The sequence below is a fragment of the Equus przewalskii genome, chromosome 18 (assembly GCF_037783145.1).
Source record: "Equus przewalskii isolate Varuska chromosome 18, EquPr2, whole genome shotgun sequence".
Taxonomy (NCBI): Eukaryota; Metazoa; Chordata; class Mammalia; order Perissodactyla; family Equidae; genus Equus; species Equus przewalskii.
Window position 1 is genome coordinate 47,127,652 of NC_091848.1, and position 14,211 is coordinate 47,141,862.

Below are 14,211 nucleotides of genomic sequence, written 5' to 3' on the forward strand. Positions count from 1 at the left end.
CTTTCAATACCTCATACAGCACAAACCACAATCGGGGGTTTGATTATGTCGTTTAAAAGTTTACTTTTAAATAGTTAGAGTGGTATAATTATTTCAGGGAAATAGTCAACTATTTTTCAGTTAAAATTTAACATGCTTTAATAACCACATTTTTCCTTACGTCACAATACTATGATTGAATTTTTTCCTTCCTTTTAGACGTGTCACTTACCATCTTTAATCCAAGCACAACTTAAATGAGTAACTAAATTAAAATAAGAATTGCATAATATCTGAATGTGTAAAGTGCACACACTATTTTCAGTTTCCCTAAACTCTGCATAACCACTTATTTTCATGTTCATTAGGTCAATTATTGAACAACCTGCAGCTCTATAAAGCCTATTTCCTGTTGATCTCTCTTTATATATAAAAATATAAGGACCAGGTGACTAACATTCACATTATTAACTATATCACCAAATGTCCATAACTACCAAGTTAGTATTGTGCCTAGTGGAGCATCCCAAATCCACACAGAACTTGTACAAAAGGATTTGATGCCAAGACTTACTGCTACACTACGGTAAATGGGAGTCTCAAATAGCAGGTAGGGAAATTCCAGCCCTATTTGACAAATATGCAGTGATTCAGGGAAAGAAACAGCTTGGGGAGAAGGCAAACGATTTTGACACTGGTGCTGTGTTTGCATGTACCAACTTCCTTCCCATTCCAACACTCTAAGGCCTTTTGTGGAAGATTCTCCTTCCCACAATGATCTCACATTGTAGTAGGAAGTAGGAAAGTAGGAAAATTAAAAGATGAATTAGAACTCAGAGCCGTGTGACCTTGGGGAAGACGCTTATTCTTTCTGTGCCTCAGTTTCATCATCTATATAATAGTGGTTATAATCTCTACCCTCCCTACCACACAGGACTGTCAGGACCGTCAGGACCATCACCTTATACAGTGTTCTCTGAGACAACTTTGAAAATCTTGTAGCTTTCTATAAGTGTATTACTAGCAGTATTCTATATACATTAAAAATGTTTCTTAATAATAATAATAATGAATGAAAACTCAAGCACAAAGAGCATGTAGTGTTTGGTCCTATTAATATGAAATGCAAAAACAGGCAGACTATTCAAGAGTGATAGAAATCCAAATAATGGTAATTCTAGGGGAAGGGATATTGACTGGAAAAAGGTATAGGAGATATTCTGTGTTGCTGGAAATACGCTGTAACTTTGTCTGGGTTGTGGTCTCATGGCTTGATATATATGCAAAAATTAATTGATTTGGAAATCTAATATTTGCGTGTGTGTGCATGTTGGTTGAAATTTGATAAAAAAATTTTTAAGATTTTCTTCTATTTCACTTTCTGATCAACTCTATTGGCTATACACTGGACATCCTTGTAATCCAGAATCATTCAACTTTTGAGACCTTGTTTTTAAACCACATCTTCCTCAACAACCTAGTCTTTCTACATTAATTCCCACTATATTTACTCCTCAGTTTCCTTAAGATATACAGTCTTCTTATCTATCAAGACCAAAGATATTGCCCCAACACCCACTACAGTGAACTATAGAAAATATCCTGAACATATCAAAGTATTTCACAAAACCCTGTTTATACATAAGCTTAGTTTATCAAAATCGGCTAAGACATTACCTCATTTGTGCCAAGCTCTAATTAATTCTCAGAAAAAGTTCATCATTTCCTTACATAAATAATTTTTGGTTAGCAAACTCAGGAGTAAATTTTCCTGGGTAAAATCTGAAACCAGTCACCATATACAAAGGGCAAAGAGAGACCAAAGAAAGAGGCAGACCACTCTAGATTGCTGGGCGGCAGGTTTACTAAGAATACTTACTTATCAGGCTTGTCTTGGGCAGATACAAGATAAGTAGATCTCCACATGCACCACCAGAATCTTAAAAGTTTATAGAGAGGCCTTACCTGGGTTCAGTTACCTATATCATCCAGGTGGTCTCAACAACACATTACTCTCTGAGGCTGTGTCCTTGAAAACGGCTCCCACTGCGCGAACCGGGAGCAGAGCACACATTCCAGACAGGAGAAGGGGTGAGGAGCCTCTGATTGCCTGAGTATAGCTCAAGGGTCAACCAGCGGTCACATCCTCTTGATGATTTCCTCCAACAATAACTACCATAACTGCTTTTATTATTATGTATACTACACTATTGATAACTGTTTAATACAAGTAAGCTGCTTTGGGGAAGAAATCACTTATCATTTACTTCTGTATCCTCCAAGACTCCCATGCATATAGAAATAATGCAGATAAGGTGATTTTTATTTTGCCAGGGACTCCCATTTCTTCACTAAACTCATCCATTCAACCAGTTCCTGCCTGTCTTAATAAGGCTCAAATCCTGCTTTGTCTGGAAAGCCTTCACTGATCATCTCAGTCAAAAATGATCATGAACTATCTTCTCCTGGATGATTATAGTACACAGGCTATGCCACTCATATGGCAGTTATTATGCACCAAAATATTTCTTAAAGGATATGAGTTAAACAGGTTTTTATTAAAAAATCAATTCGTTAAAAATTAGAAGTAAGTCGGTTTTAATATTTATTAAACTTAACCATAAAGGGTGGACTTCACTTAAAAATGAAAGAAGGAGGGGTGTCCTGGTGGTGCAGCAGTTAAGTTCACATGTTCTGATTCGGCAGCCCAGGGTTCGTCAGTTTGGATCCCAGGTGCAGTCGTGGCACCATTTGTAGAGCCATGCTGTGGCAGGTGTCCCACATTAAAGTAGAGGAAGATGGGCATGGATGTTAGTTCAGGGCCAGTCTTCCTCAGCAAAAAGAGGAGGATTGGCATCAGATGTTAGCTCAGGTCTAATCTTCCTAAAAAAAAAAATGAAAGAAGAAGTCACAGACAAAAAGCATCAATAGGTCTTAGTATATAAAAAACTTAAAGTTGGCAAGGGTGAAATTTTTAAAAACCATAATGAAAATTTAAAAAGATAAATAGTGAATGAGAGGAAATCACTCACAGTAGATATTACAGAAACAAACCATGACTAACTGTTTATTTTCCACTGAATTCCACCCAAATAAATCAGAGGAAAAAAAGGAGAAAATACAGTTATGTCTTCCTTGTAGTTATTGGGGAGGAATTAAGTGGGACTGGAGAAAGATGTAACACAGAGAACAAAAAATAAAAATGAAAAATATCCTTAAAATAAACATGAACGTCTTTCTGGATAAATGTATAGATATAGCGAATATTTCATTTGCTAAAATTAATTCTAACTTAACAGAAGATACCTTGCGTGCGATCCTTATGTTTCCATCCAAATGAGTTATTCAGAAACAACCCCAACTTTTATTTCATTAAAACATTGTGTGCACCTTATGGCTTTTTAAAAGTCTCTCTTAGTTTCCTTAACTGACCATCCTCAAAATGAATTTACATTGCTAACTTTGTGAAAATAATTTCCTTCAACAAAGTCTATTGCTTTGCGGCCACTACAAGACCACACAGGAAGGCTGTGAATGCTTCTCTGCCAGCCAGAAGGATAATTTATTCAGAGAACCTTTACTATTTACTTCTGTCTTTGGTAGGTCCGCCTTTCACTTCCCTACTTTTCCACCTCTCTTCTCTGCACATCCCTTTTCATAGGCATCAAAATAGCTTCACAAAGGCTTTGTGTGAGCAAAATTATAAACAGGTATTACATATGCCAAATAAGTATCCATCTAGATTTCAAAATTATTACAAAATTTCTCCCAAAATATTTTATGATGAAAGTGGGAATATGAAAATCGGCTCAATGGTAATATCACTAAGTAATTTCAGTTATAATATCCTCTACATATTATGTTTAGAAAAAAGAAATGAGTATATCATTGTTCCTTAAAAAAAAGACCCAGAAGTGAAAGTCCACCTTGCCTGTCTTGATTCTATTCTCCTACATGCCTAGAACAGGCATTCTCTTTTTTGCTTTTTCTCACCCAGCAACTTGCGTCCTCATATTTCAAAATCTCTACCATCCTAACTTATCCAGGAAACTCACTCCTACCAGAATCCTGGGCAAATAGTATTCATCCGCTCTTTGCCAGAAATCCACTGTTCAAAAGCTTTAAATTAACGTAGCAATACAATTTCTGGAGATTCTTTTTCACTCTTGTTTAATAAACATGGCCTTAAGTCTTCAAAGGTAGACTTAGGCGTGCAGGAGCAATGATGCTGTGTAGCACCTTCTAGGACTGTATCGCATCAGCCAATCAAATCAAGAACTATGAACCTGAAGCCAATGGGTGCAGACCAGGGGCGGGGCTTGGAGCAAGTAACTGTCAGCGAGGAGCAGTTGGTTGTGGCTGCTCTGGGTTGAACGGAATAGCTAGGCTCCACTTCTCACATACCACAGCATACTTCTCCTGAGGCTATGGATGGTGAGCCCTCACCTAGTTTCCTTTTTAAGAAGTTGCCCTTCCTCTCTGGTACATTCTCCCTCAACCTCCCCTCCGAGAGGAACAAATGTTCCCACAGTATTCCAGCTGCAGATTCAGCCAACTGTTCCCTCCTGGAGTTTTATAGCAGCCAATCAAGGACTTTCCCAAAGATCAACCAGTTGCTCAGTTTGAATTTCTACCTCAGCCCCTGCCCTCCCCCATGACACTTCCTCTATCAACTTTCCTTATTATTCACCTGGCTCATGCTGTTCCCTTTGCCTTAATGAGGCACAGAGGGGAAAGCACACTGACGCCTGCATTTCCTCAGGTGTATGGAGCTGAGCCAAGACGAGGAAGGGCGCATTGTGAGTGAAGAGCACTAGGAGGCCAACAGACCGCGCACCTCCCGAGCCTGTGAGTAAGATGGCTGCTGTGTTGCATGGTAGGAGGTTTACTGAGGAGACAATCCAACCCCAGTTGTTATATCTGTCATAATAAGCAAGTGCTTGGCACCTTGGGAAGATCACTGGGATCCCACGGTGCCCTCTTCAGGATACTTTTGTCATGTAATTCCTTCAAAATGTAGTCATTGAAAGAAGGAAAGACTTCTCATTTTCAGGGACAAGGTGAATGATTATGACTTGCACTGCATGAGAAAGAGAATTTCTCAAGGTCGACTGACTGTTGAGGACAAATCCACATGCCATTTTTGAGAGGGCAGTCATCAGTTAACTCCACACACAAAGAGAATTGAGGCCTTATCTAATTTATTGATGATAAATTACCGTAGGAAACCCATGTGGTAATTTCAAGACAAACCGATTTTTCCTTAATGAGACATGGACTCATAAACACATCCAATGTTGTCAAAAGTCAGTTTAACCGGAAGAAGGAGTTTTAATTTTAATTATATTGAAAATCTGTTTCTTCTCACTGCTACTTCTTCATTCATACCTTTAAAAATATAAACTAGAGTAATATTAGCATTTACATGCTGACTTCAGATGAGATCATTTCTTAGGGGAAAGGTTTGTTAGGAGAATTTGGAGTGGAGGTTGAAGAAGCTAAACCGAGTGTTTGGCACATATTCCCAACCAGAGAGTACAATTCTGTTGAACTTGATCATATATATCCTTGAATTTCCAGAATAATTAAGACTTGGAGTAATTTTATTCTTTTCTGAAAGGGATTTATTAGGATTGAATGTATAAACACTTATTAAAGTTTTCAAACAGTTTTAGAAATGGGAAAAATCCTTACGAGAAAATATCTCCCTACTTCCAGTTTGGAAAACAATAGACTCCTTTCCTGCATTAAATTCTGAAAGCATGTAGGAATGTATAACTGTGATGCAGAAAATAGTTTTCCTTTTTTGGTCAAGCCTGCTTGGTCTGGGAGTAACAGTGGGCAAGTTAATAAGTGACGTTGACAATGTTTTCCCAAATAGTTTCGTGTTAACTAAAAGCAAACCTTGTCAGTCTATCGCAGCATTCTTCTCTAATGGCGTGGGCTTCTCCTGGATCAGTGCTTCTAAACAATCGCTGCTCATTAGAATCACAGAGAAGTTTTTGAAGTTTCCAATACCCAGGCTGCACCTCGGGCCAATTAAATTAACTTCTGGAGGTGTCACCCAAGAATCAGTATTTTGAAAACCCTGTAAGTGATTCCAAAGTGTAGCCAAGATTAAGGATCTCTACCAGAGGGATAGCTGAACTTGCTCTGCTCTGTCACTTATATTACTACCAAGATCCACTGGGCTACCTCCAGCTCTTGACATGTTAAAGTGAGGTTAAGGAATTTAGAAATCCTTTGGGGAAAAACAACAAACAAACAAAAAAAGCAGCCCTTGACATCAGGAACGGGTCTGACAGAGCTAGGTCTCACTCAGTGTTTCAACAAGCTAGCCTGATGCTCACAGCTAGTCTAACATTATCCTGTTGGACATAATCTCACAGAACGTCAACATCAGATGAGTTTCCTCTGAGACCACAATAAAGCAAGACAAAATCAAAGTCACCATGCAACCCAAACAATACCAAACATCCCCTCTCTTGGGTAACATGAGTGACTGCTGCTTCTGTACCCATGACAGCTTTATCCTCATTCGAGTTGGCCCTCTCTAGAGATAAGACTTATTGAGATACCCAAGCACAGAGCTGTCCTTGCTTTCTGACAGCACCCAGTCTAAAGAAAATCCTCATTTCCTTAGGCTCGCTCCAAAATTACTCAGCACAGCCAGGATTCGCAATAAGTTCTTTCTAACATCCTTTTACTAAAACAGCCCACAGTTCCCCAGGGTCAATGTTCTCCCTCGCTGTGACAAATAATAAACTAAACTTACCAACAACAGAAGTGTTCCTGGTGGTCTTTGCCTAAAGGGCATGGATACGCTTTCTCACAAAACCTGACTCAAAAATATTGTAAAGAAGCCTTGCATGCAGACAGTCTGATCACAGAGTCAGTACTTTTACATCGGTGCTAATATGATACAACCTCTGTACGTGATGTTTACATCAAGGCTCTTTGATGCTAGTGATACAAGTGGAAAACGGCATAAAGTATAATTATATAAGAATGAACCCAACTATGTAAATAAAACGTATAAGAGCCACTAGATGACATGACTGTGGATAATTTTTTTCTGTTTTGAAATGTTTCTTTACATATTTATTTCAAAAGTCTTCACAATAAGTATGTATCCATTTAATTAATTTTCTCTTTCAAAACATTATTTTTGGAATCAGAAAAGAGCATATAATAAATATATATATATATTTGAAACTAAAAAAGCAGGCATTGCTGGATTATGAGAGGAAGTTTAGTAAAACTAAATGAATGCTTAGCAAGGCAGCCAGATACGATGCTAATGGCGGACTCTAGAAAATCTTAAGCCACTATTATAAGAAACTGAATTGGAAGAATTGCCTGCATGAAGTTTAAGATCCCTGATGTAACACTTTCCTTACCAGGGAAGCAGGTGAGACTGGCAGACTACAGCTATTATTTATTTTTTCAAACCAAGACACATCGTGGCCCTGTTGCTCCTCTTCTAAGAAGTAACATTGAGATAGAATGTGTAATATCTCCCCTGTCCTAAATCCTTTCAGTTTCAATATTTTTCTTACATTCTTGCTTGCTACGTAAATCTATAAAAGTTAGAGAAATCTCTTTTTCTGGCCCATGAGTGGCCCAAATGAGATAAAAGAAAGTTATGCTTTGATATCATCATGGTCTACTAATTTCTGTCTGGATAGAACTACAAAAGATATCAGAATATTCTTCCCGATCCCACTTCCCACTTTGGAATAGCTGCCACAACATGTTTCCAGAGGCTCAGATAAGCTGAGGACAAACCCCTCAGCTGTCCATCCCCAGAGCTAAGTAACCTGCACCATCTTATGGTCATGATGACCAGTTAGATGAAAAATCCTTTCAGGGGCCAGCCGGGTAGCGCAGTGGTTAAGTTTGCATATTCCGCTTTGGCGGCCTGGGGTTTGCCGGTTCAAACGATCCCAGGTGGACCTTTGCATCGCTAGGCAAGCCATGCTGTGGTAGGTGTCCCACGTATAAAGTAGAGGAAGATGGGCATGGATGTTAGCTCAGGGCCAGTCTTCCTCAGCAAAAACAGGAAGATTGGCAGCAGATGTTAGCTCAGGGCTAATCTTGCTCAAAAAAAAAAAAAAAAAATCCTTTCAGGCAGTTGGATAGATGCAGGGCGAATATAGCTGAATAGTACCTGGCATTGTAAGTGAACACAGAGTGACACTGGCTAGTCTCTATCCCTTGGGGTTGTACCTTTCTATCTCATTTAAATCGAAAGCATCATAGAAGGAGGAGGCATTCCTAATTTTGGCAGACCCTCAGATATCACTATAAATAATTAAGGAATTAAGGAGAAATGCAGGGGTTTTTTTCCTTTTTTTAGATAAGCATTAGAAAGCCATTGAGAAAGTAAATCTTACATTCTTTTGACCCTGTGTTAGTTTTGCAGAGTCCTAAGAACTGGATTCAGATGATCCGTGAGAAACAACAGGATGACGTCCAGTTCCGGTCTTTCTAATTTATCTTTTTTAAACAAAGGCTCTACTGGTCCCTGGATGGATTTATTCAGGACTGGGATCGAGAATCAATCTGAGGGCCTCCCTGAAATCATTCTAATATTGTCTTTAATCTGTACAGTTGGAGGTAGGTGTAAGTTTCTTTATTTGAGTTTATACTTTGGATATGTCTTGTAAATGCCACCATATGGAATTAAGGAAAGTAGCAATAATAGGAAATTAGAATTTTGTTCCTAAATTCATACCTTTATTCCAAGATTTTCAATCAAATGAATCTAACAGTAATCTGTCTCTTAGAAGAGACAAGTAGAATCTGATCCATATTCTTTACCTCTATTGGATTCAAACTATTCCCACGTTCTTACTTGCTAGGTCATGGTTATATTTAAATGACCGGGAGAGTTGAAGCAAAGAAGCAGAAAATCAAGGGTTGGGGGATTTTCTTGTTATCTGCGTTATCATATACTATAGTTTCATTCATATTGAAAAGTTGGTTGTCCTACCACTTTCTTCCCTTACACAAAGAATTTTTAAAGTGATAGGTCTTCTGGATGGCTCAGTTACTTTTTAACTGGGTAGGGTGTCTCATACGTTTTATCGAAATGATAAATTGTGCCTAACTCTCCTGAGAAGAAAAGAATAATGTAGCGATCTAAAGAAAGCACTTTTTTTTTGTATTCTCTGACCTGATCAGGGTTTGTATTACAAAGAAGCAGAAAACATGAAACTGAAGGAAATGCTGTGATGTTGCTTATTGCACTTGGATAGCAATGATGAACACAGTTAAACAAAGTTAAATACTCATTATAGGCTTTTTAATCTGTAGTAGATAACTGGTAATAGGTAGCTAGTTTTTCCCCTTGGTCAAATTATTATAGCTACTTCCTCACTGTTATCTTGGGAATCAATCAGGAGATTTCATGAAAATTTAGTTATTTATTAACCTCTCATTGTAGGATTGCTAAAGAAACTAATATCTGATTTATAGCGTGTACTAAAACTGCTATAAATATTTTGATAGTAATCCAAGAGCCAATGATTGTTAGCAATATTTACTAAAGATTCTAAGGAAATGAGAAACTTCATAGAAGAGGTAAAGCAAGAATCTAGTGGATTAACAATTACACGGATTCTGTGTGCTTAAGTGTGAGAGTTTCAATTACAGGAATATAAGAAGTGAGTACAGGAATGGTATTTCATTGTTCTCAGTACTGAGAAACCATGCCAAATTAAAGTTCTATAAATGCGATATTTTGCTGCCTTTTAGTAAAGATATTTATTTTTTTGCAGCATTTTTAAATCTACACTTGAAAGACTTTCCAATTCCTCTCCCTGTGATATTATTTTTCATTGGATGCAGTTTTGAAATGTTAAGTTTTACATCTGACCAGGTGTGTGTAGTAAATATGAATATTGTGTACTATATCTAAGACTCATATAAATACAAAGATGACTTAAGAAAATTTGTAAAAATACTTATTTCTTCACTATTCTGCCAGTTGATAGATGATTGTGGTGTGGATAACATCAGATCATAAGAGTAGAGAAAGGAACGAGGCATGAAAGAGCTCAGATCCAGCTAAACATAGTCAAAATAGGGCCTAGGTATGAAATGAGTTAGGCAATGCAAAATGAGTACACATAGAGCTACTGGGAGTGTGAGTAGCTAATGCACATCTAAACAGAGTTTACAACCTCAGACAAGAAATTGGTTAACGAGATAGAAGCCCAGAGAGGCTTTGAGCTGCTGGTAACAAGACTCTAGTAGCAGGAGAATTCTGACATTGAACCAATCTGTTGCCTTAGTTAAGAATGTTCCATGAGGTTCCCATTCAAACAGAGACTAGTCTCTAAGTGTGTCTGGCTTAGACTATATTAAGAAACACAAGATGAAACTCTTACCTGGAGTTGGAAATGGGGAGCAATGCAAAATATATAGTCAAGGCAGTTACAGTGTTACTAAACAGTTGGGAACAACTGGAGTCAGGTAGTGGAGAGAGAACATACTTGGTATAAGGGATATAGAATACATTATTGACACATTAAATAGTCCTCTAACCCAGGGGTCAGCGGCAAACTTTTTCTGTAACAGGCCACATAGTAAATATCTAAAGATAAAGAAGGTTATAAAAATATTTTAAATTTAAACCTATCTGTCCTTTTGCCCCAGAGGGAGACATTACCTTTATTATACTAGACAGTATACTAAACCTACTCTTTGCTCTGAAAGGAGATGCTTGCTCTATCTCCCAAAGCTGTTAGCCATGCAAACATTCTTGAAAAGGTAGTTGGGAAGAAAAGCAATCAGTGCCACCACGCATAAGACGTGGAGAAATGCAAGAGACCTGTGTAGATCATCTCCCACATGAGATATCACCCAACACAGTTGGTACTCAGTGTTTTCTTTAATGAATGAAATGTTAAATGGATGCCCATAATAGGATTTACAAATATCAACCAAAAATTTATGATGAACACCGTTAATTAGTTATTTCATGAGCTGCATTAACTTCGCAGCCTCCATCCCCGCTATCCTTCCACACACATCTTCTATATAAGCCGTGGCTGATTATTTGTGGCTTCTGAAATTTGGTATGATTCTTTTACTCCTTTGTGGATTTCATTCACGATAATCCATCCACCTGAAATCTCGTTCTTCCTCTTGTATGCCTGAAAATCTACATATTCTCTAGTGTCCATGTCAATGTACTTCCTATACCTGTTCTCTAAAAAAGTAAAATTGGCATGGAGATATGCAGTAACTTTCCACTGTAATTGGAAATATGATGGAAATTACAATTAAAGAGTTAAAATTTTAGCACTTACTACATTGCGATGTTTCTTTTTCTCTATTGCTAGAGATAGGATGCCTGGCACATAGTCTATGCTAATAGAAGGATGGATGAATGAGAAAATGACATATTTTTATATTATTAGGTCCAAAGATATGCAGATGCCATACAATGGATAGATCCAGGCTTATTTTTTGATATATTTACACCAATAATTATCTTTAATGTTGCATTTGACATGGATGTTTACATGCTCAACAAGTTATTTTGGCAGGTAAGAAGTATTCTTTTTCAATAATATCATTTATTCTGTTATCTATGTTCAGATTTTTTAAAAATTTGCCCCAAATTAGGAAGCAAAGAAGACAGGGGAAAAGTGCAAGGTATGGGAGAAGTCAATTCAGCTTTATATTCTGCTGAATAAACCGTATCTTGGCAATTGTCCAGCATATTGAAGACAGGAAAAAAACTCATGGAGGAAAAAAGTATTTCTGAAAACCCAATCAGCAGAACGTAATGCCAGTTATAATTCGAACTCTGAGATGCTATAAGAGAGCTAACATGAAATATATAAGATCTAGTAAAAGGAAATTGTTGATAAAAGTTGTGGTTTTTTCATCTATGTGTTGAGGATGGTGTTTACACTCCAAAATGTTTATTGTGGTTACTTTCTAGGAGATGAGATTGTGTGTGAATGGAATAGTTTTAAGATAAAATTTCAGCCTACTACCTCTAGACTTAAATAATGTTGGAATTTCCCAAACTACCATGAAACGTTTTAAAGGAGAATTTAAAGAACAAAATTTATTACTGTGTTTCTAATAACAACACAAAAGTGCCTAATTCTTAGTATGGCACTTAAGATCTTCCATGATGTTCGTGATCCTCTTCTCTAGCCGTCAAAATGCCCCCTGTTGCTTTTGACTTCCAAGACTGTCTCTTCACTAGTGCCTCTATTGGTCTGTAGGCACATAGTTCAGTCTTTGGCCATTGTGTTAGGCATGTGACCCAGACTGGGCCCATTATACATAAGGGGGTTCCTTTTTCTCACTGTAACATCCTACCGCATCTTCTTTGTCCATTCATCTATCAATGGACACTTAGGTTGTTTCCATATCTTGGCTATTGTAAATAATGCTTCAATGAACATAGGGGCGCATATATCTTTTCAGATTAGTTTTTTCATATTTTTCGATAAATACCCAGAAGTGGAATAGCTAGATCATATGGTAGTTCTCTTCTTAATTTTTTTCTTCTCCCCAAAGTCCCCAGTACATAGTTGTATATTCTAGTTGTAGGTCCTTCTGGCTCTGCTGTGTGGGATGCCACCTCAACATGGCTTGATGAGCAGTGCTAGGTCATATGGTAAAACCCTGGGCCACCAAAGCGGAGTGCACGGCCCCTCTTCTTAATTTTTTTGAGGAATACTGTATTGCATAGTGGCTGCAACAATTTACATTCCTACCACTAGTATATGAGGGTTCCCTTTTCCTCACATCCTCTCCAACACTTGTTATATCTTGTCTTTTTGATAATAGCCATTCTAACATACAAGAGGTGATATTTCATTGTGGCTTTGATTTGCATTTCCCTAACAATTAGTGATGCTAAACCTCTCTTCATGTGCCTGTTGGCCGTCTGTGTGTCTTCTTGGGAAAAAATGTCTACTCAGATGGCCTGGTGAGTGATGCCGTGTCCACGCCCAGGATCCAAACTGGCAAAACCCTGGGCCGCCAAAGCAGAGCACGGGCGAACTTAACCACTCAGCCATGGGGCCAGACCCTCTGCTCATTTTTTAATTGACTTATTTGTTTTTTGGTTGTTGAGTTGTATGAGTTTTTTAATATATTTTGGATATTAACCCTTTATCAGATATATGATCTGCAAATATCTTCTCCCATTCAGTAGGTTGTCTATCCGTTTCACTGATGATTTCCCTTGCTGTGCAGAAGCTTTTTAGTTTAACATAATCCCTTTTGTTTATTTTTGCTTTTGTTTCCCTTGCCTGAGGAGACGTATTGAAGAAGATGTTGCTAAGACCATTGCCAAAGAATGTACTGTTTATGATTTCTTCTAGGAGTTTTATGGTTTCATGTCTTACATGCAACTCTTTAATACATTTAGAGTTAACTTTCGTGTGTGGTGTAAGACAATGGTCTACGTTCATTCTTTTGTGTATGGCTGTCCAGTTTTTCCAATACCATTTATTGAAGAGACTTTCCTTTCTCCATCTTATATTCTTGGCTCCCTTGTCAAAAATGAGCTGTCAGGAGATGTGTTGGTTTATTTCTGAGCTCTCAGTTTTGTTCCTCTGATCTGTGTGTCTGTTTTTCTGCCAATACCATGCTTTTGTTTTGATTACTATAGCTTTGTAGTATAATTTGAAATCAGGGAGTATGATTCTCCAGCTTCGCTCTTTTTTCTCAGGATTGCTTTGGCTATTCAGGATCTTTTGTGGTTCCATGAAAATTTTGGAATTTTTTGTTCTATTTCTGTGAAAGATGTCATTGGGATTTTGATAGGGTTTGCATTAAATCTGTAGACTACTTTAGGTAACAGGGACATTTCTACAATGCTAATTCTTCCAATCCATGAGCATGAAATATCTTTCCATTTCTTTGTGTCTTCTTCAATTTCGTTCAACAGTGTCTTATAGTTTTCAGGGTAAAGTCTTTCACCTCCTTGATTAAATTTATTCTTAGGTATCTTATTCTTTTTGTTGTGATTCTAAATGAAATTGTTTTCTTAATTGCTCTTTCTGATAGTTTGTCGTTATTGTATGGAAATGCAACAGATTTTGGTATATTGATTTTGTACTCTGCAACTTTGCTATGTCAATTTATTATTTCTAATAGTTTTTTGGTGTATCTTTAGGGTTTTTTATATAAAGTCACATCATCCACAAATAGTGGTGGTTTTACTTCTTACTTCTTCTTTTCCAATTTGGA

At 37.5% G+C, this 14,211-nt stretch overlaps 1 protein-coding gene across 13 annotated transcripts in view; it reads left to right on the plus strand.

Moving 5' to 3' along the window:
- The first annotated feature begins 4,280 nt into the window (after positions 1–4,280).
- SLC9C1 (solute carrier family 9 member C1) overlaps positions 4,281–14,211 on the plus strand; it is a 94,481-nt gene continuing 84,550 nt past the window's right edge. For 6 of the 13 annotated variants that reach the window (XM_070582703.1, XM_008530262.2, XM_070582694.1 and 3 more), the window contains exons 1-5: positions 4,293–4,413; positions 4,742–4,827; positions 8,494–8,598; positions 9,762–9,862; positions 11,409–11,537. Coding sequence is in view for 2 of the 13 variants with exons in the window: in XM_008530262.2 (XP_008528484.1) it covers positions 8,511–8,598; positions 9,762–9,862; positions 11,409–11,537 (318 nt within the window). In the remaining 11 variants the exon portion in view is untranslated. Of the gene's footprint in view, positions 4,414–4,741; positions 4,828–8,396; positions 8,599–9,761; positions 9,863–11,408; positions 11,538–14,211 lie in introns of all 13 variants that reach the window. The other 7 variants (XM_070582692.1, XM_070582700.1, XM_070582693.1 and 4 more) reach the window with 3 other exon arrangements.